This window comes from Paramormyrops kingsleyae, chromosome 20 (genome assembly GCF_048594095.1).
Source record: "Paramormyrops kingsleyae isolate MSU_618 chromosome 20, PKINGS_0.4, whole genome shotgun sequence".
Lineage (NCBI taxonomy): Eukaryota > Metazoa > Chordata > Actinopteri > Osteoglossiformes > Mormyridae > Paramormyrops > Paramormyrops kingsleyae.
In genome coordinates this window covers 1,216,217-1,237,275 of record NC_132816.1, presented here as the reverse complement: position 1 = coordinate 1,237,275, position 21,059 = coordinate 1,216,217, and the positions used below count along the sequence as shown (strand labels likewise).

Genomic DNA, 21,059 nt, shown 5'->3' with positions numbered 1-21,059 from the left:
AGTGTGAAGTGATACTTGTTTATTGTCTTGTGTATCGCTTATTGGGTTGATACACACACTTCACATCTGTACACAGTATTACAGTTTTTCTCAAATGCTAAAACACATTTCACAAACGTTTCCTCCATGTTCCCCAATGTCTAAACACAACACCCTTTTCTAAAGCTACATAAATACAACCACACCTTCTCACTTCAAAACTCAAACTTTCACACCAAAAGAGCAGCTCGAAGCTTTCAAAAATGTAAACACTATACACATCATTACACACTACAGCAAAACAATTGAAAACACAATGCTCAATTTGTGAGAAGGTTCTTTGTTTCATAACTGCCAATGCATATTTTTAGAAACTTTACAGTAACGGATCTTCTTAGATCTCTGCAGAGGATTAGGCATTTAGATTTGTGAGTTTCATATGAAGAGTATAAATCTATAGAAAATTCTGCATGTACACTACTGTAACACAACTCAATGCAAAAACAGAATCTATTGCACACAACAGTACTCTTGAAAACATGATCAGGGTGTGAAGTTTTTTTATTTACTTTATTCACACAACACACACACCACAATCACTGTGCGGCATCATGTCGCTGAGCTGCATCGGGCCACATCACCTCATCCACATCGCAGGCTATATTGTCTCTTGCCAGGCACCGCGGGAAAAACGCCCTGGAATGGCGAATCCATCCTTGGAAGGCCTCCACTGGGATGTCAACACAGGCCAGCTCCATTGCCCTTAGGAGGTTCTCTCTAGTGTATGGTTGTCTGTCATAAACCTTCCATCTCCACGATGAGAAGAACTCCTCTATAGGGTTCAGGAAAGGGGAGTAGGGTGGCAGACAGACGTTTAAAAAGTGGTTACTGTTGGTGGTGAACCACTCTCTGATTTGGTTTGTTCTGTGGAAGCGGACATTGTCCCAAATGATCACATAAATGTGATGTGCGGGCCCAGGATGGTGTTGTTGGCGGTCCAGGAGGATGTCTTTTAGCTCCTCTAGGAAGGTGAGGAGACGTTGGGTGTTGTAAGACCCAAGGACAGCATGCCGGTGGACAAGCCCCTCCGAACCCATGGCCGCACAAAGAGTAATATTACCCCCCTGTTGGCCAGGAACCTCAGTGATGGCTCTTTGGCCAATGATGTTATGGCCTCTTTGCCTTCGTTTCTACAGGTTGAAGCCAGCCTCATCCAGGAAGAGGTACTCATGAGGTCTGGCCATCGCGTCCAACTGTAATATCCTCTGTGAAAAAGTGAAAGTGCACAGGTGTTCAGAACAACAGTCAATCAGGTAGCACAGTATTGTCCAGAAGTAATGTAGGCCACTGAGCAACACAGTATGTCCACTAACTGTACTGTGAACATGGATGTATACTTACTTGCACATACTCGTAACGTAGGTCTTTGTGTCGTGCAGAGTTGCGCTCAAAGGGAAACCTATAGACCTGTTTCATCCGCATCTTTTGGAGAACTCGGTCTATTGTGGCCCAGCTGACATCATCAATGCTCTCAAAGTTGACATTATCGGCAATGACTTTGTCTCTGATCTCCCGGAGTCTGATGAGGTTGTTCTCACGAACCATATCCACAATAAGGGTTTCTTGTGCCGCTGTAAATATGGCAACCCTCCCACCTCTATGTGGCATTCTTTCAACTCTAAAGAAAGAAACATGTGTTGTCAATTGACATGTTTTGCAATAACAACTGATTTGAAACCAATAGACTACTTTCACAGGCTTGTAAAACTGTATTGTGACAAAGACAGCAATAGAGTACAATACCTGTTGTGTTGTCTGAATGCCCTGATAATGGTGGCCACGGTGAACCTACTCAGGTTTGGACGGACTCCTAGTCCTGCTTCAGCCATTGTCATGCCATGGACAATGACATGGTCAATGACTGTTGCTCGCATCTCGTCTGTAATGATGGTGCGAGGTTGTCTTGCTCTCCCTCCTGGACCTTCTCCTCTCGCTTGTTGGCCTCCTCTTCTTCCTCGTTGGCCTGCTCCTCTTCTTCCATGGCCAGCTCTTCTCCCTCCTCTGACTCAAATTCCTCTTCCCCTGACTCTGCCTTCATCCATTGTGTGTGTTTGGAATCTTCAGCAAACTGTGCACTCTGAACTTGCTTTTGTACATGTGGTCACAGCATTAGCAACAAGTGTCTTCAATTTTGAGTCGTTGTGTGTAATGAATGACGCCAGGTGTGTTCATTGTGTTCAAATATTGCTGACTGTGGCAAGCATTTTGCATCACATGAGCTTTCATTTGAGAATATGAGCAGAGTTCTTTTGCAACTTGTGTTTTAGCAAGTTAAAATGTGTTTAGATTTATGAGAACGGAGGATTGTGTTTTGTGAATTGTGTCTTCATGTGAAATGTGTTTATGATATTGGAAAATGATGGCTAGATTTAGTAAATGTGTTTAGACAACTGGTCATTTGGTTTAGAGGATTGGCTTTTGTGTTTCAGCATTTGAGAAAAACTGTAATTTAAGTTCTTTGCTGATATTTAGCAGTGAATGTAAAATGGCTTGACTTGCATGAGTGTGTGTGCAATGCAGAGAAAACGTCGCTTTACCAGCCTATGCTCTCATGCATTTTATTTCCCGCCTGCCCCCTGGTCACTTCCAGACCTGCCCTTTTTATAAATTCCTCTAGCAGATCCCTCTCTTCCGGCTCTCGCTACTCCAGCTCACTTTCGAGTGGCGTCTGTTGAAGCGAGGCTCATTTTTCACCGGGTCCCGTGCTGACCTTCGGGTCCATCGGCGGGTCCATCGGCGCCCCCTGTGGCAGATCCGCCAGTCTGACCGCACTATTCTCTGCAGCGAATGGTGTTCAAGGCCCGTCGCTTAGGGGAGCGCCTTACGGATCTCCGGCACACTCCTGCCTTATCACAGATCCACAGTCGGATGAACAGTCAAAACAGCTTTAACATGTGGCACATGAGGGGGGGGTGTTCAGTTTTCTGAACAGGACATTAAAGCAAGTTTCAGCCATTTAGGAATAAACATATGAGCTCCTGCTTCTCAGAAGGTTCCCTATACCCTCTTGTGATACAGATCGCACAACCTCCAGCAGCTGAAAGATCAGGCTCCAGGACGAGTGAGCTGAACGGGGTATGATGGGACAGAATGTCACTTTAGTCCAGTTACATTTTCTTATCTGGCAGATGTTCTTATCCAAAGTGATGTAGGAAAGAGACAGGTGACACAACACAAAGTAGCCACCTGTCAGGGAGCCAGATGAGGTACCAGTGAGCTGGGAGGAGCTTCCAGCCAGTGACGGGAGTAAGTACAGGACAGCTGTCAGGGAGCCAGGTGAGGTACCAGTGAGCTGGGAGGAGCCTCCAGCCAGTGAGTGGGAGTAAGTACAGGACAGCTGTGGGGTCGCAGCTGCAGGAACACGGCTTAACTTAAAGAGCTCACGTCTGCTAGCATGAGTGATGCAAACTTGTCATTTCATTAACGTGGATATGTAATAATATGAGATTTTGCTGCTATATTTGCAAATACTACAATACTTTTGCATTTGTCCCACTATATAGCCTCGGATGCCGCATACAGTCAACAAACATCTACTAAGCAAGGACCTAGTAAGGGACTCTCCCAGAGTTCTGCAGTCCGCATTTCAATGCGGTGAAAATCCTCCCCTTTTAACAGCTTTTTGGGGAGCGGGCTTAACATCTGCCCTGAGAGATGATGTCCAGTGTCAGCATTAGTCACCACGGGGTGCTCTTTGCCCACTGTGAGAGGTGCCCTCCCGTCCTACTACTGCCTGTATCCCCCACAGCCACTCGGGGAGGAAGGTGGGGTGGTTAAGTGTGGAAACTCCAAAATGCCGGCCATCGATCCGCGGTTCCCAGCTCGTCTGCAGCGGCTCCATTGGCCATCTGCGGCTTGGAGCTCACCAGGCGCTCAGGCCCGAACGATCGCAGTTAAGCCCGAAGGACGCGGGCAAATTGATCGGGTGCCAATCGCCCAGGCCGTCCTTAACCTTCCCCCTCAATGTCAGACATCATGGTCACGAGAAACTTGCCAGTCAGGATTGAATCAGATCCAAGGAAACTTTTTTCCCCCCAGAATGCCATTCTGTTCAGTGGGCTGCCTTTTTATGGCCGAACAGTGATGAGTCATTAGTGATGGATGATTTAATACTCATGTCTCCCTGACATTTTTATGTGTAGTATGTACTGTTTTCATGTTTTCATTTCCAGTTAGGTACACCCTGCCATGTTCATGTCACCATGCTGGTGTGTGTGTGTGTGTGTGTCAACATCAGGAGGGTCTTATGATGGGTTTCTCCCAGTGCATTGTGGTTCACTCTGTTGAAAAGCTCCATGGTAACCAATTAATGGAATACCTGCATCTTCTCCCCAGGCCCGCAACGTGTCCACTGGGGAGCTGGCTGCCATTAAGGTCATCAAGCTGGAACCCGGTAAGCCCCCGGTCGTCCATCACCGTGCCTGCTTTCTGCTCCCTTCCTGTTATAGCAAGTTCTGCTTCCAACCCAGAATAGACCCAGAATAAATGCATTAATGTCCTCCAATCCAGGGACCAATTTTTCCCTCTCTACCTTTTTTTTTTTTTTTTTTTTTTAAGTCTTTAAGTCTTCTTTTTGACCAGCCTCTTCCAGGAGGCCATACCACTGAGGTTGGTCCTGTGGCCTCTTATTTTAGTCCTGGAGATTAGGGTTAGCTAAAGGGAAATACCACAGGGGAAACCTGCCCCGGGGTACTTCAGAGAGCAACCTGCCTCGAGGCATTTTAGGGAGAAACGTGCCCCGGGGTGCCTCAGGCGGAAACGGGCCCCGGGGTGCCTCAGGCGGAAACGGGCCCCGGGGTGCCTCAGGCGGAAACGGGCCCCGGGGTGCCTCGGGCGGAAACGTGCCCTAGCATATACCTCCACTCATCTCAGCTGAGTGATTGCTCTCCATCCTGGTGCAGCATGGCCGCTGTGTGACCCTGCCCCCCTCCTTCTGTTGTTCAAGGGGGAATTAGGGGGGTGGGAGCGAGTGGGTGATGTTTATATTCATGGCGGTAATCTGAATATGGCCAGCTGTGCTCAGAGTGCTTCCCATGTGATGAATGTGATGCCTGTAATGGGACCGGCAGAGTTTTCAGTGTCTTTGGGCCTGTTTTTGAGGAGGTGATAAGTGATCCTCATGGTGGTTGGCTTTTCCACACTCATGTATTCTTTTTGGAATCAGACTGGAGCTTTTTTCTTGCTCAAGCTCCTAACAGATCAACAATAGCCTTGATGTTTGGGGATGGACCATCCTCCACAGACCAGCTTTCTGTGGCTGGTAACCTGCTTGGGTCATGCTTAGCATTTAGCATTCTATTGAAAAACGGTCGCAGTCGTTAGCCGCCCCATGTTTTGCCGTTGAAAATTAGCAGAGTAAACGACGGCTCCAGCGCTGCAAAGCTGTGCAGAACAGGCCAATAATAATTTCTTTAAAAACTTCTTTAAAAACTCTGAAATCTGCATTTTTCAGCAGTCATTGTTGCTTGTTTGATTGTTTAGGGTTATCCTCGTTTGGAGTGGTTTATAATCGTACCCATGTGAATTCCTGGATGTTTTTCTGGACTACTTCAGTAAGTGCTTTATCAGAAACTGACCAGTGGGGGGCAGCAGGTACCCGATTGTAAAATACTGCCCAGTTTGGTTGTTGGTTCAAATCCCAGGATGGGCTATAGTGTTGTACACCAATAAAACATGATCATGGTAGAATGGTGGGCTTACTAGTCATGAGCTATAGTCCTCACGGTAATGGTCGCTGTCCTCCCACGGCTGTTTGAGTCACCATGTGACATGGGAGCTTGGCAGGTGACTGCAGGGCTGTGTCATGTGACCTGGATGCAGTGGCATCCCTGCTGATTAACCTGCGTCCACATCCTACGTGTGGGTGGAGCAGCAGATCCTCGCCAGCGTGGAACTGGCTCCCGGGCAGCCAAGAGAACCAGACCCGGGGCACAGGCCACTTAGATCCACCCCCAGGGTCTAGAGGTCATACTTTGTGTCTTCTCGGTGTAACCACTGAACATTTATGTGTGTGCAAGTGCGTGTAGACACACACACACGCACACAGGCATGCTGTAGCTTTGACGAGAAGCTGAAGCGTGCAGCTGTTCTCTGAACATCAGCCCCGGACTCCCTTTGGCTGCCATCTCATTCAGCACGTTATGGCAGAGTGTAATAAGGGGTTTATGGCTGCCTGTCAGGCAGAGATTGGTGCCTGTCTGCGATGGCGGCCCTTACATTAATGTTGGCCTGGATTTATTACCACTCCGAGGCATATGCTCCCCTATGCGGGGCTGTAATGCATCTGCCCCTGCTGACTTCTTCCCAACTTCCCCAGGGTGGGGCATTACCTACTCATCCCCATGGGGCCTGTCGTAAGGCCCGCTCTCAACCCCCCAAAGCTCAGTCAGAACTGGCATGTCATATAAAATAGGGAAACGGCAATCATTCCTGTTATTCCGGAGAGATCTTAAGCTTAATAACACCGGAGTTTCATTAATGCGTTAACTGGAACTAAAGTCAATACTATTAATCTACCTTTAAGGCCTTCCATTGGCACCAGAGGAGTAATAAACATTCTATACTCTGTGTTTATACACCAGCACTGGCCCAGTGGGTTTTCATACAGTTATCGCCGTGTGCCGTCACTTTTCCAGTGGGGACGTGTCCACTGCATTTCCCGTAAGCTCCGCTGGACCTGTCCCATGGCGGCGTCACAGTGATCATACCCCATTCACACGGCAGTCTGCGGCGACCCGCTTCAGGTGCCTTTCAGGTGTCGGCTGCGGTTGCTGGTTCTAGAACTTGATGTTTGGGGGTCTCGTTGTCTGCTCCTAATGGCAAAACCCCTGGTCATTCAATGCACGTGTCTTGTCCTGATTTCCAGCTTTGCTGTCTGCCTTCTCTCTAACATGTCCTATCTTTAGAGGAAGAAGTACTCATCTCCTTTGAAATGGCGAATATTACATTAACAGAATCCGGATAACAAGCCCTAACATAAAAAAAATAAATAAATAACATGTCATATCACCGTCACAAGGTTTATGTTGAACGTTTGCTGGTTTTCTTTAACATTTCCGTCCTACTCTCTAGCTGGGTGAGAGGTATTGAAGACCTGAAAGAAACACACCAGCAGAAGGCAGTAGTTAAAGGTTACAGGCGGAGTTCTGAATTGCAGCTTTTGGTGAAAGGGAGGCCTTTCTGCTCAATGGGGGAAATAACAGTGGGTGATGGGGGGGGAGGGGTGGTTACATAGCAACCAGATAGCCCTCACTTCTCCTGGCTCACTCTTGTTTCTCTTTTGTTTTTTATACATGTGATGCAGTTTCACTCCCCCCCCCCCCCCCCCCACACACACATGCCCACACGCACATGTAGGGTATACATATCCTTATGGGGACTGCTCATTCATTTCAATGGGAATAATGCTAACGCTAACTATGACAACTATAACTATTAACCTAACAAAATACAAGAGTCACCGATTTTTATAAAATAGAGTTTTCCCTTATGGGGACCAGGAAACTGGGCCCCATAAGGGAAAAAAAATGGATATTTATCACGTTATGGGGACATTGTGTCCCCATAAGGATAGGTAAACCCGCACACATACACACACACATCCAGACACAGACCCCTCCTGTAAGGGCCGGTTAATAATCACCTTGACGATGCCCCCCCCAGGTATTTGTGTCCTGCTGTGAGAGCCCAGCCATAGGGTGTGTCAGACAGGCAGTGATGAAAATGTATCCCTTAATCTGTAGGACCCCGGCCTCCACACACCATGTACTTAAGAGCATTGTCTTCTGGCTTTTGTTTTTCTTTTGCGTTTTGTCCAACTTGGGCCACCATAGGCTGAGGGCCAGCGGGTGCCAGGAAACGATCCTCCCCGTGCCCAGAAAATGCGCCACCTCAGCATTTTCGGCTTCGGCCCGAGTCGCCGTTTAATTATCACATGGCGGACTCCCTCGGATCGGGCCTCCTCCAGTGCGACAGTGCGACCTTGGTGGGGGCTGGCGGGTTGGGGTGGGGCAGGGTGGGAGGGGGCCGGGCCGATGTCCCCTCTGTGCTCTGCACTGCCGCTCCCTGGCCGTCTTCCCGATGATCTCTGGACCTGGTGTGTTTAATTATGGCCCTTTTCTGCTGGGAGAACCGGTCTCTCACAGATTCGGAGGAGAACTAAAAGTCGAGAAACTGACAAATAGCAATTGGTTATCCCCCCCCACCCCCCCCCCCCCCACCAGTGTTAAATCTTTTCACCAAACACGGGCCTGAAGGCGAATTCGAGGCCGCTGAAGCAGCGTCTGTCTCCTCTGGTCACCCCCGCCATGCTCTCCCATTTCACCTGGCCAGCAGACCTCTTGGGTTTTGCTCATTCTTCAGCTTCAAAAACCTTATTCTTTATTAAATATTTTTCCTCCCCACCCCACACAAATACACACCCTGTCCGTTTTTTCCCTTTTCGTGCCTCTTATTTGTGTGAAAGCCAATCATGTTATTTTTCTGATTTTTTTTTTCCCCTCTTATAAGCATCTGTAATGGACGTCTGGTCTGTCTCTCTCTCTCTCTCCCTCTCTCCCTCCATCATTCCAGCACACACTGTCCGCCATGTCGATTTCCCTGTGTTGGGAAGTGAGTGCTGTCGCCAGGCTTCACGGAAAAATGTACATATCTCCCCGACGTCTTCTAGGGGAGCTGCAGTTTGTGCAGCTTTAAAAATAGATCCCCACTCCCCGCTATGGTATCCAGGGTCAAAATGAAATGCAGTGCTGCTGTCGCCTGCTCGTATCCGGGCGCCGCCATCGTTCCTGGGAAGCATGTGTATATTACATTGTGGCAACCATTGTAGGACCATTTTTTGGTCCAGCAAGGGGAAACTCAATTTCATAAAAATCTGACTGCCCTCAAAAAGCTAAAAATGTCAAAAGTCTTGTATTTTGATTTGTTACTAATGGTTAAGGTTAGGGCTGGGAATGGGTTAAACTTGTCATTGTTAGGATTAGGGATTCTCCCTATAGAAATGAATGGAGAGTCCCCATAAAGATAGAATTACAAACATGTGAGTGTGTGTGTGGATTAGGTTTATACTATTTTGTGGGGACCAAATACCCCCACAATTTAGTAAAAACATGTTGTTTTGACATTGGGGGGGGACCATTTTTAAGGTCCCCACAAAGATCTGTGAATGCAATCAAAGTAAAAATGCCAAAAGTCTTGTATTTAGTTTGGTTACTTATGGTTAAGGCTAGGGCTGGGTAGGGGTTAAGATCATAATGATGGGATTAGAGTTTTCCCCATAGAAATGTGGAGAGTCCTCACAAAGATATAATTACGTGTGTGTGTTTGTGCATTCACCCCTGCTCTTGATTATACCTACAGTATAGCCTACATCTCTGACTCCAAAATCTTGCTTCCCTTAGAGAGGCCCCCCCACCCTCCCCATAAATCAATTCCCAATGATGGGATCACCATTCCATGATGCGAGTGATCCCGAAATTTCCAATAGTCTTTCGGATTTTGGAGCATGATGCCAAGACCAAAACAATCTTTTTAAACAGCACTCTTGAATGCATTTTGTTCCAGTGACGCTTTTTCGCGCGTTGTTTTTCCATTCTGGCAAGCCGCTTTGCCAAGCAACAGGAGCTGAAATCACAACAAAAGCTGTTTTTCAGCCTGGGTGCAGCCAGCCTCACTGAAGCCCCCACACCTTCTCCGGGGCTCGTTCCTGTAGGAGTATCTCCGCACCGTGCGGTGACAGTCGATCGGGCCGCACATGGCCAGGCGACCTGTTCCCTGCATCCCCCAGATCCCCGAAACCACTAAGCGTTACCAGTAAGAGAGTGAGTCAGTACCAGTAAGAGAAGATGATTGTATTGGCGAGTAGCTGAATGAATGACATCGAATCTGTAACCGGCGGCCGCCGTCGTCCTCCAGCACGCAGAGGGCGGATGTGAATTCGCATGCGGAATGATGAAGGTTCACCTTCCCTCAGAGAAGCTGGGTGTGTGTCAGTCTCCAGCGTCTGCAGCTTATCCAGTGCCTCCGTGTAGCTTCCTGCAAAAATACGTCGCCTAGTAACTTAATTATCTGCAGCAGACATTTCACATTAAAATGCGGTGCATTTGAGTCCATTTTATAACTGTCTGTGTGCTGAGGAAGCAACTGCTTCTTTCCTGCTTTGTCGTCTAAAGGAAATGCATTGATAGTACATGATTACAGATTACAGGTGATCATCCATCCATCCATCCATCCATCCAGGACAGGGCACTAGGCTAGGATACACCCTGAATGGGATACCAGACCGGTTACTATTGCATCACAGCTCAAAACTGTCATCACAATGGACTGTATCTTAAAATTAATTTGCTGATGCTCCGACAGAATCCATCCTCTACCTGTTTATCCTGGTCAGAGTTGTGGGGAGGCCTGGAGTCTATCCCAGGCAGCAGAGAGCACAAGGCTGGAGTTCACCCTAGATTGGATGCCAGTCCATAGCAGTACACATACTTGCACCCAATCACACATTATGTTTGCCATATTTTCTTTTTCATTCCTGCCTGCCATGTTCCTCCGGATACTCCGGTTTCCCCCCACAGTCCAAAAACACACTGAGGCTAATTGGAGTTACTAAATTGCCCATAGGTGTGCATGTGTGTGTGAATGACGTGTCAGTGTGCCCTGTAATGGGTTGGCTCCCCATCCTGGGTTGTTCCGCACCTTGCGCTTGTAGTCTCCCGGATAAGCTCCGGACCCCCCGCGACCCTGAATAGGACAAGCAGTTTCAGAAAATGGATGGATGGTTGGATTCCTGCCTGCGGTTTTCACAATTTTGTGTTTGTATTTTCCCAATCCAGTCTTCAGGGACCGGTCCATGTTTTCACTCCCTCCCAGCTCCCTGCCAGACAGTCCACATTTTCGCTCCCTGCCAGACAGTCCACATTTTCGCTCCCTACCAGACAGTCCACATTTTCAGACCCTCTGCACCATCCATTGACGCTCTCTTCTGCCCAGTTCTTGCAGCTGCATTTCTGACCTTCTGCAGTAACAGCTTTAACATGTTGGCAGTATGCAGAAGTGTTAAGTTTTACTGTTCCTGACATGATGGCTTTTAAATATCCCCTGTTCATTTTTAAAAGCTGGTGTGTAGCAAACACCCTCTTCCAGGCTATTTAGGTGCCTACATTCTTATTCCCTTCAAGGAAGTCATATGAGCAGACAATTACACCAATAAATGGAATTCTTGTATGCAAGACACTGGGGAGTGTTTATTCTTTAATTAAAAATGTACGTGTTTTTTACCATTAAATTTCTTATGCAATGGATTTTATTTATTCGCTAATATTTTTACACATGGCCGCCATTTGCTGGCAGTTTTAACTACAGTCATTGGTGCACGGGATTGACTCACTGAGGATGTGTATTGGTTTTTAACACTGAAAGTTAATGTTTACCTGCTAGTTACAGACTCATTACTTTTTCAAAATTAGTTTTAAATGTAATAGTTGGCATTTTTTGTGTACAACCACAGAAAATTCTGTTAGTATGTAGATTTGAATTTTGAGATTCTGATTGCTTTCTGTCGTAATGGAAATTTGCCAGCCTACCTTGAGTTATTTTTGAAGGTTACCGGGATCAAGCGAAATCAGTTTCTTTGATCATTGTTAAATGATGAAAAATTCAGAGAGGACCAGAGCGGGCTGGCATGCAGAGGGAGGCAGAGATTGAGGAGGAAATTTGTGTATGTATAAATGACTGTTTTTTTCTGGAAGTCTCATGGGTCAAGCATGAAATACACAACCACACAGAAGGTCCTCAATGTTCTCTGAAGGACTTTTACCACACGTCAGAGGTGGGAAGTTCAGGTCCAGAAAGTACAAATCCAGACCAATGTTTTGTTCCAACTAATCAGTTGAGTATAAAGAGTCACAGAATACTGAAAGGGTTGGTTGAAACAAAACCTTGGTCTGGATTTGTACTTGACCTGAATTTTTCACCTCTGCTGCGCACGTTTTCATTTTGATGCTCAGGTCTTAATGCAGGTGCGATGTTTAAATACTTCGTGTAATACTCCAGTGCAAGTTAGGATCAGGGGGCCTGTTTATCTCTAGCCCATGGTCTCGTTGTAGGGTTGGAATCTTGCAAACTTTTCCCTGCCGTCGCTTAGCGTGGCAGGAAGGTCTTGGGCAGCTGGACCACAGCAAAGGACATTAAACGGTGGGCAGCGTGAAGATGACAGTCTGGGAACGTGGATGCCTTCTGGCCTCAGGGAGATGAAGACAGGAGTGGCACAAACTGCACACAGCTTGTCGATTCAAAGGCTCCAGTCTCAAACTCACACTTGAATTCTTCATCATCGTTCTATGTTCCTTGGCCTCCTTGGCACAGATGGCCGAATCGCCACTTAGCAGACAGAAGCCAGAGCCCCACCATAGGATGCCTGTGTTTACATATTCACTGCAGATTGTTTTTCATCCAAAACTCAGGTATTTTAGTATCTATCACCCTCTATCACTTCATGATGGTACTGCAGGCTGGGTACAGATGAAGCCATCTATTTTTGTTTTTGGGGATTAAGGTGGGGCTCTTGGGCAGATGGCCGACGTATGCAGACCACATTCAGTCCCTGCTGCTTGGTGGCTGCGAGCCTCTTCGAGAGCCCCTAGGGGGCAGTGGGTGTGCAGTGGGCTCCAGTGAAAGCAATGGCCTCCCTCACTGCCTGCTTCAGTGGATGGCTGTGTTTGAGTCGGGTCAGGGGGCACTTTGGTTACCCCCCTCCCCCCCCAGGAGAGACCCAGGGGTGAAGATGCAAGTCGAGCGTGATGGAGGGAGTGCAGTGTCTGTCTGGCCTCTGGCCTAGCAGACAAGGAACCGAGAGGAGCTGTGATTCTCTGAAGCACTACAGATTTCTTTCTGATGTATTCTTTAAGGTCCCTGTTTCGAGAGACACTTGAATCGCCCTGTGTTCTTCAGAGTCTTCCTCTGGCCTTGACATTTGCTGTGTGTATGTATATATTTCGTCTCCCGCTTCCATCTCATATGTAAATGAGGCTCGTTTGATCTGTATGTTAAATTATTCAGCCGGCACACTCTTGTGGGTGCAGCTGCATGCAGAGCGCAGTGGCGGCGGCTCTCTAACTGCGTCCTGGGGCGGGCGAGCGAGCGGGCGGGCGAGCGTGCGGGCGAGCGAGCGAGCGATGCACCGCTGCTTAACGACCCGGGGAGCAGCCCGCTTTTAATAGGTCGGCACTCGTGTTGCGTTTATCAGACTGGCAAATGGGGACGATTCTGTGTCTGTTTCATAAATTAATGACTTAATTAGAGCCGACACATCGGTTTAGTTTTATTTATAAGATGAATGCACTATGATTATCAACGCTAGATGACAAAGTGTTACACTTTACCCTGAATTCTAGTTAATAACGACATACCGGGTTTTACCCTACTTATAAATAAAATGTTTTTAGGTACCTATGATGACTTCAACAGTATTTATAGATGTATGATCACTGCTGGGAGTAACATTGAGCGAATGGAGAAATGTGATCATGTTAAATCTGGGCTGAAAGCACAGTGTTGCCAGATTGGTGGATTAAAGTCCTCTCTTGGTACCGAGTCTGGGTCACATGCCACATTGCCAGTGGTAATCAGGAGGGGTTGCTTCCTACCAGCAGCAGGGAGTAGTGTACAGACCAGGGGGGTTCAGCAGGGTACCGCTGGAAAGCTGGGGGCAGACTGACAATTTTAGGTCCCGATCCTCCATAGCTCTCAGTCTAAGGCTGGACTGCCTGCCCTCTCCCTAACTAACACAAATAGTTCCCCCCTCCTTGCACTGTAAGGTCAGGGACGAAATACGAGTAGGATGCGGGCACCTCAGGCCCAAGTAAGGGGGCTGCGGGGGGGGGGGCATATGTCATAGGATGCGGCTGCCTTGTGATACTGCACTTCCCCATAGGCCTAATTAGTCATGACAAGGGGGAAATTAACGGAAAATGAGCACATTAAAATAAGTTCCTTGTGCAAATGCATTTTCTGAAGATGCTTTCTGATATATCAAGAAGCCCAGGGCTATTGGCTCCCTAATGATACTGTAAGAAACCATATAATCATCTTGCTGTTTTCACTGTTCCTCTTAGTGACGCTGTATGGCTGCAAGCCTTCAGCTTTTACAGGTCTGCAAATTATTGTCATGCGAATTAAGATTTAAATTAAAAATTGTAATTGTTTTAAATGAGAGATTGTGATGCAGCACCATGGCCTCGTGCCTCAGGGTTGTGGTTTCTGGCTCCTCCTGTGTGTGTTTGTGTGGGTTCTCTTCCAGCTCCTCCTGCATGTGTGTGTGGGTTCTCTTCCAGTTCCCCCTGCATGTGTGTGTGGGTTCTGTTCTGGCTCCCCCCTGCATGTGTGTGTGTGTGGGTTCCGTTCCGGCTCCTGCTGCGTGTGTGTGGGTTCCATTCCAGCTCCTCCTGCGTGTGTGTGGGTTCCATTCCAGCTCTTCCTGAGTGTGTGTGGGTTCTGTTCCGGCTCCTCCTGCATGTGTGTGTGGGTTCCATTCTGGCTTCTCCTGCGTGAGTGTGTGTGGGTTCTGTTCCAGTTATTCTTGCATGTGGTGGGTTCTTTTCTGGGTCCTCCGGCATGTGTGTTTGGGTTCTGCGTATTCTCCTGTCTTGTGTGGGTTTCCTCTGGGGGCTCCAGCTTCCCATTCCCCTCCAAAGACGTGCAGTTCAGGTGTACGAGTGTCTCTGATTAGCGCGTAGTGTGTGAGTGTTCCCTGAGATTGACTGGTGATTCAGGGTGTTTCCGCCTCATGTGAGCATGTCCTCCTGGAATAGGCACCACAGCGCCCCCTTTGGATAAGCAGTTATCAAAGATGAATGGAAGGATTTTATTTAAAATTTACAGGCATGGGGAGGGGAGCTGGTTGGAATACTGCTTTGATATTAAAAATATTAGCTTTATTCTTCGCTTCGCCTCGGCAGGGTCTTTATAGTGCCAGTCAGGTTGGATCTATGGAGTCTGGCAATGTCACATTGAGTCATTTCCCAGCAGGGTGCGCTCTCGGCGGGGGGGCTGGCACACTCTGGGGGCAGCTGGCCAGCTGATGGTGGGAGACGATGGTCACTCGCTAATGATGCCTGAGAAAGATCACCACAGGAGCTTTATGAACGTTACTAAAATAAAGATTCTATGTAGGAATGTGCGGCTGTGCCTTTTAATGGTGTGAGCCGCTTATGTCTCATGGCGGGACTTAGATCCTGGCACATTTGCTTTAATGAAAACGTGTAATCCCACCTCCACTAATAGAGGACTGGATGTATTCAGTAGATTATTTATTACTGTATTATTTATTAATAGATTATTATTTACTGTTTTAATATCTAGAAATGCTGAGCAGTATCTTGAACAAAATAGACTGCGAGAACATTAGGTTCGCCATTTTGGTTCGAGATTATACTGAGGCTAGGCATGTGAAATCAATTTGCTGAAATTATTATATAAGCAATAGAAATGCTGATGCATTCAATTAGTTGTACACATAGATTTATTTACTGCCGACTTAACAATAACAAACATCACTAATAGTAGTTACTAATTTATAAATATTGTTGTGATATACAGAAGCAGGTCTGTTTTTGATGGGGAATTGGAGGGGTCTGTTTTTCCCAGTTCATTGAAGACTTCTTTCCCAGTCCAAATGGGTAGAATTTGGTCAGAGTTAAGAGGATATGCAGGAAGTATGGTTGCCGTTTAAAAGTGTGTCTATTTCAGTTTTTATTTATTATTTATTTTTTATTTTCTGGAAAGACTTTCACACCGAGCCTCCGGGACCGGCTCCGGACCCCCCCGTGATCCTGAAAAGGATTAGCTGTTACAGAAAATGGATGGATGGACGTTCGTTCATACTGAGCTGCTAGCGGCTTGGTTTGCGGGGAAACTCCATACACACGGCGTTACGGCGGCGTCTGGTTCAGAACCTGCGGAAGAAAGAAACTCACTTTGAAACACGGATATTGCGACTGTCAGATTTTCACGGGTGCGTTGCTGCCTACCTTAAAAAGTGCTCAAATATAACGAGTTGCCTGTGGCGTGCATGGCAAATGACACGGGGGAGCTGGGAGGCAGTATTCAGTCTGCGGAACTGATGGGTAACATCAGGGTTCCATATGAAGGATGGATAGATAGTAGGGGGAGGTTCTTTGGGTCTCATATTCAGTCATTTTCCCCTAAAGTACATATATACACACTACTGTAAATATAATTTGTTGCTATGGAGAGTTACCCTTGCGATGGGCTGGCCCCCCGTCCTGGGTTGTTCCCCGCCTCGTGCCCGTAGCTTCCGGGATAGGCTCTGGACCCCCCGCGACCCTGAAGGATAAGCAGTTTGGAAAATGGATGGATGGATGGAGAGTTACCCAAACTCCTACAGCACTATACAGCAGGACACTTTATCATTTACTAACTCAATCGGTAAAAACAGGCTGAAGGTTACAACAGGAGAAGCCCTGGGATGTTAGATGTGAGACAGGGAGGCATTATGTCTCTAATGGGTGTCCTTATATTTGTGACATGACTACGCATCTTAGTGTAGTAGCTAGAGTATTCTGTTGTGTGTCACGGTGACTGAGGAGAGAAAAAAGCTCAAGGATAATCCAACTGAACAGAGAGAGAAAATGCAGACTCTGAATGGGCGGATCAGGCGCTGGGAAGGGGACACGGTCCCGGGTGTGTGTTGGATCCAAGCTCACCACTGAGTCATTGTACCTCTGTCCATTTAAAAAAATGCATATGCAACAATAATTCCAGTTATCACAGTTGGATTCTCCAGTACTGTGCGAAGGTGCTTACTGGTGCTTAGAGATGTGTGGGTCGCAGGTTGAGGTGATGACTCTGCTACAGCAGAGGTGTGGTGACTAATAGTGACTAAGGGAAGGGGAGTCGTGCACATGCAGTAGGAACCATGGCAGGTAAATAGCATCAGAGCAGGTGGATATACTTGTGTCAGCCATGCTGGCTGGGGGTGTCCTTCCCTCTTTCCTGTTTATTTCATGATTGAGGACCCACCCCCGCTAAATGCACACTTTTGATGAGAGGAACGGCACAACATGCCACGGACAGGTTGTCTCTATTAGTCTGCCTAGCGGCCTCCTTGTTTGTGCTTGTTTATTACCCTGAAGGTACTATTTTAAAATTTTTATTTGTATTAAAGAGACAGCTTGTCAGCTCACCTCAGTGTGTAGAAATCCGCTGACTCACAGACTGCATCTCAGGCAAAATATTTATATGCGTTGTGGAGGGGCTTCCTGCAAACATGCCGTTAAATCCTGTTAGATAAATTTTTGTTGTGATCATTTTAATCAGGGAGTGAAAAAATTGGTGTGGGGGGGGGCAAACTGGGGTTGAATTTTTGGTTTAGTGTTTCATCGTGGTGTTTCTTGGAAGCCAGTGCATGGAGAAAGATGAAAGGTAATCCATCTGCGAAGTGATGTTAATTAAAAATCTATGATATCAGCAGGCAGGACGTGCCTTTAATGTGCAGTTGTGGAATGGGGGTGTTTGCCGTCGTTTAATACTCAGAACGCAGCAGTCGAACTTGTGTGGCTGATGCTATTTTAGCATGGACCCTAAAGGGGGGTGGATGGTGAAAGAGCCCCATGTTAGCGGAGGGCGTCCCATTAGTCCGGAATCGCATGCAAATGCCTGCTGCTGGCTGCGTGGATATTCGCTTTGTTCTGCTCTTAGTTGCATAACTTGTATAACGTGTCGTCAGAACTTGGCCCTGCGGCCGGGAACCGAGCCGAAAGCTGTAAGATGAACCTTTGCTTCAGCCGTGCCGTTTTTAGTCTCCTTGAGAATTGCAGCCTCACTAGACATTGCATACCGCCCCCCCCCCCAAGCTCTAGATGTCCTCACTGATGATGCACTACCAGAGTAACTCCTGCAGCGACTTCACGAGTGCTAAACTGCTAAACCCAAGTAATGCACACTGACATGCTGTAGCTGTTTGCGGGCGTCAAGGGTTGGCAACCTTGCAATGGAAATCACACAACTAGACCCAGATAGCCACCAGTTAGCTTCTGCTAGTCACAAGCAAGCCTCAGTTAGCCGCAGGTCAGTCTCAGCTAATCACTGGCTAACCACTGATAGCCAGAAGCTAGCCAGTCACAGAAAGCAGTTTCGAGTTTGAGTGTCCTGTCCCTGGCGGTGCAGGGATGTGTGTGATCTGTGTGTCTATGTGAGCTGAGGGACATGCTGGCGGTTGACAGACACACAGGCCGTTCTCCTGCCTTTCCTCAGTGTGCCGGGTCTCCATCTGTCACACCTCTGCCTCCGTTCCCCTGCAGGGGAGGACTTCGCGGTGGTGCAGCAGGAGATCATCATGATGAAGGACTGCAAGCACTCCAACATCGTGGCCTACTTCGGCAGCTATCTCAGGTGCACCCCCCTCTCTCCCACCACCCCACCCCCCCCCACCCCCCTTTGCGGGCTGCGACCCCACCCCTACCCCACGGGGCCATGCTGGGGGGCTCGGGGGAGGCTTCCGATGCAGAGATATTTTTGCATCCAAACACGAGCAGCAGCCCATGGACAGCAAGGGGGATCAGCCGAGGTGGCCGGCGTGATGCGACCCAGAGCGATGATTTGGACGCTATGCCTCCAGCACCTGCCCCCCCCACCCCACCCCGCCCCGCGGGTTGTGATTTGTGAGCTATTCCGAGACATATTGATTGTAACTGAAGTTGTCTCCTTATACTTCCAGGAGAGATAAATTATGGATATGCATGGAATACTGCGGTGGAGGATCGCTACAGGATATATATCACGGTAAGACGGAGGCGTGGCCCCCGTTAGGACCCAAGCGGGCGGGCGGGCGAGGGGTCGTCTGGGTGGGCGGGCGTGTGCCGACGGGCACCCCAGGCTGTCAGGTAGAGCTTTGATCCTCTCTGGTCTCCATTTGTCTAAGTGAATGAAAAGGACACCGGAAAGGAGGTATTTGGGGCCTTTTTGTTTATTGATGGGACTATATATATTTTTAATGATGTAATAATATAGTATAGAATTTCAACAGAATGATGTAGTTCTTGGCAGCTGGAGTCAGTGGTGGTCCTGTAGCAGACTGCCTGCAGCAGACTGCCTGCATGTGTACGTACACTGCATCCCTCCGCAGTTCATCGCTCTTCACTTTGTCCCGATACTGCGGTGTGGTGCTGCTGTACTGTAATGTGAACGGCCTGGAGTGCTGCCGTCTGAGCGATGTTGCTTTTCCATACCCAAGCATAACAGTGAAACAATCCTTAACAGTTTGGCATTTAAACACAGCTAGAAGCCACTGCATCAAACAGACACTCCAGAATCCGGCCATAATTATTTAATTAACCTTTTCGATTAATTAGATTTGCTATTCTCTTATTGAAGTCGCCCGGCACTCTGCGCGTGTCACGTCTCGCGGCTGACCTGTCATCATTCCCGATCGTGGGTCTGCATGGGCATCCGCCCCTAACCGCGTGCCCTTCTCCCTGCAGTGACAGGGCCCCTCTCCGAGTCCCAGATCGCCTACGTATCGCGGGAAACACTCCAGGTACTGCTAGCCGCCCGCCACTCCATTAGCATCAGTATCGATTCACAGTTACCGCTTAACTGGGGTGGATGGCCGGCCTTTCCCTGCCCAGGGTCGCTGGGACGGGGATGTTTAATGGCTTGTAAGGGAGGTGTTTGCCGGCGTCAGCCATCTTTAACACGCCCCTCGTAACTAACCCTGATAGCTGCTGTACGGTTTCAAGGTTAATTATGCAGCTTTTTTCAAGGGTAGAAAATTAGGCGCTTAAGCAGTTGGAATTGAAATATTTGTGAATATTTATAATGTTTCTCCAGGGGCTGTATTACCTTCACCATAAAGGAAAGATGCACAGGGATATTAAGGTAAGATTGCTGCATAGACCATGTATGATAAACCTTCAATTTCTGATTAAGTTTATTTAAAATAAATAAATCAATACAATAATTAAAAAAAACCCTGCTCCTGAACTGTAACTGTATGGTAAAATTACTGTTGCATAAAATTTGAATGCATGTTTTGGATATAGTATAATTTGAGTATAATTTGAATACATGCTGTATTGCTGTCTTGCATATAGGTTCACTGTGTATGTGAGGAGCAGCTTTACTCTGATGGTGTTAAATCTTGCCTAAATGCCAGCTGCGGTTTACCTTCCACATAGCAATTCAGACTACTTTGTGTATTTATGGTGCATTTAACTCTGCCTGTTGTGCATGTGTCTGACCCTGAGCCGTTTCCTTCTGTGCAGGGAGCGAATATCCTGCTAACGGATAACGGCTATGTGAAGCTGGGTGAGAGAATGGGCCCGAGGCTGCTATCCAGTGCTAATGCGCAGCGCGTCACTCTCACCCCTTGGGTGGATGCTGCAAACACGCCCAGCCCCCCCCCCCCCCCAAAGCCCGCGCCTCAGCTGACCCACTTTATCCTGCCACTGCACAGCCGCTCATAATGAAATCACGTGTGTGTGTGTGTGTGTGTGTGTGTGAATGTTTGTTATGTGTGATTGTATATGCCACATTCTATTTGCCAAATGTCCTCACAATGTAGTAAAACTTTTTCAGGTCTCTACAATGTAAACCTCAGTTATATAGAAATCTGTGACCACAATCAAACTAAAAACACCAAATGTCTTTCATTTTTAGTTATTTATGGTTAAGGTTAGGGCTGGGTGGGGGTTAAGGTTAGGTTGTCATAGTTATGATTAGGGTTATGCCCATGGAAATGAATGGGGAGTCCTCACAATTATATGAATACAAACGTGTGTGTGTGTGTGTGTGTGTATGTGTGTGTGTATGTGTGTGTGTGTGTGTGTGTGTGTGTGTGTGTGTGTGTGTGAGAGAGAGAGAGAATTGTACACACCATGCTAGTTCGTACAAACACCCTGCCAGTGATATGTGTGTGTATATAAATATATATGTATATATATAATGTGTGTGTGTGTGTATATATGTATGTATATACACACACACACATATATATATATATATAT

The 21,059-nt window shown here is 47.5% G+C and overlaps 1 protein-coding gene across 4 annotated transcripts in view; it reads left to right on the top strand.

The window, feature by feature from the left end:
• Positions 1-21,059, top strand: part of map4k3a (mitogen-activated protein kinase kinase kinase kinase 3a) — a 70,536-nt gene that overhangs the window by 22,734 nt on the left and 26,743 nt on the right. For all 4 annotated transcript variants that reach the window (XM_072703911.1, XM_072703910.1, XM_023798477.2 and 1 more), the window contains exons 2-7: positions 4,375-4,432; positions 18,357-18,447; positions 18,773-18,837; positions 19,536-19,591; positions 19,885-19,932; positions 20,319-20,361. In XM_072703911.1, the coding sequence (XP_072560012.1) occupies positions 4,375-4,432; positions 18,357-18,447; positions 18,773-18,837; positions 19,536-19,591; positions 19,885-19,932; positions 20,319-20,361 (361 nt within the window). The remainder of the gene's footprint in view (positions 1-4,374; positions 4,433-18,356; positions 18,448-18,772; positions 18,838-19,535; positions 19,592-19,884; positions 19,933-20,318; positions 20,362-21,059) is intronic.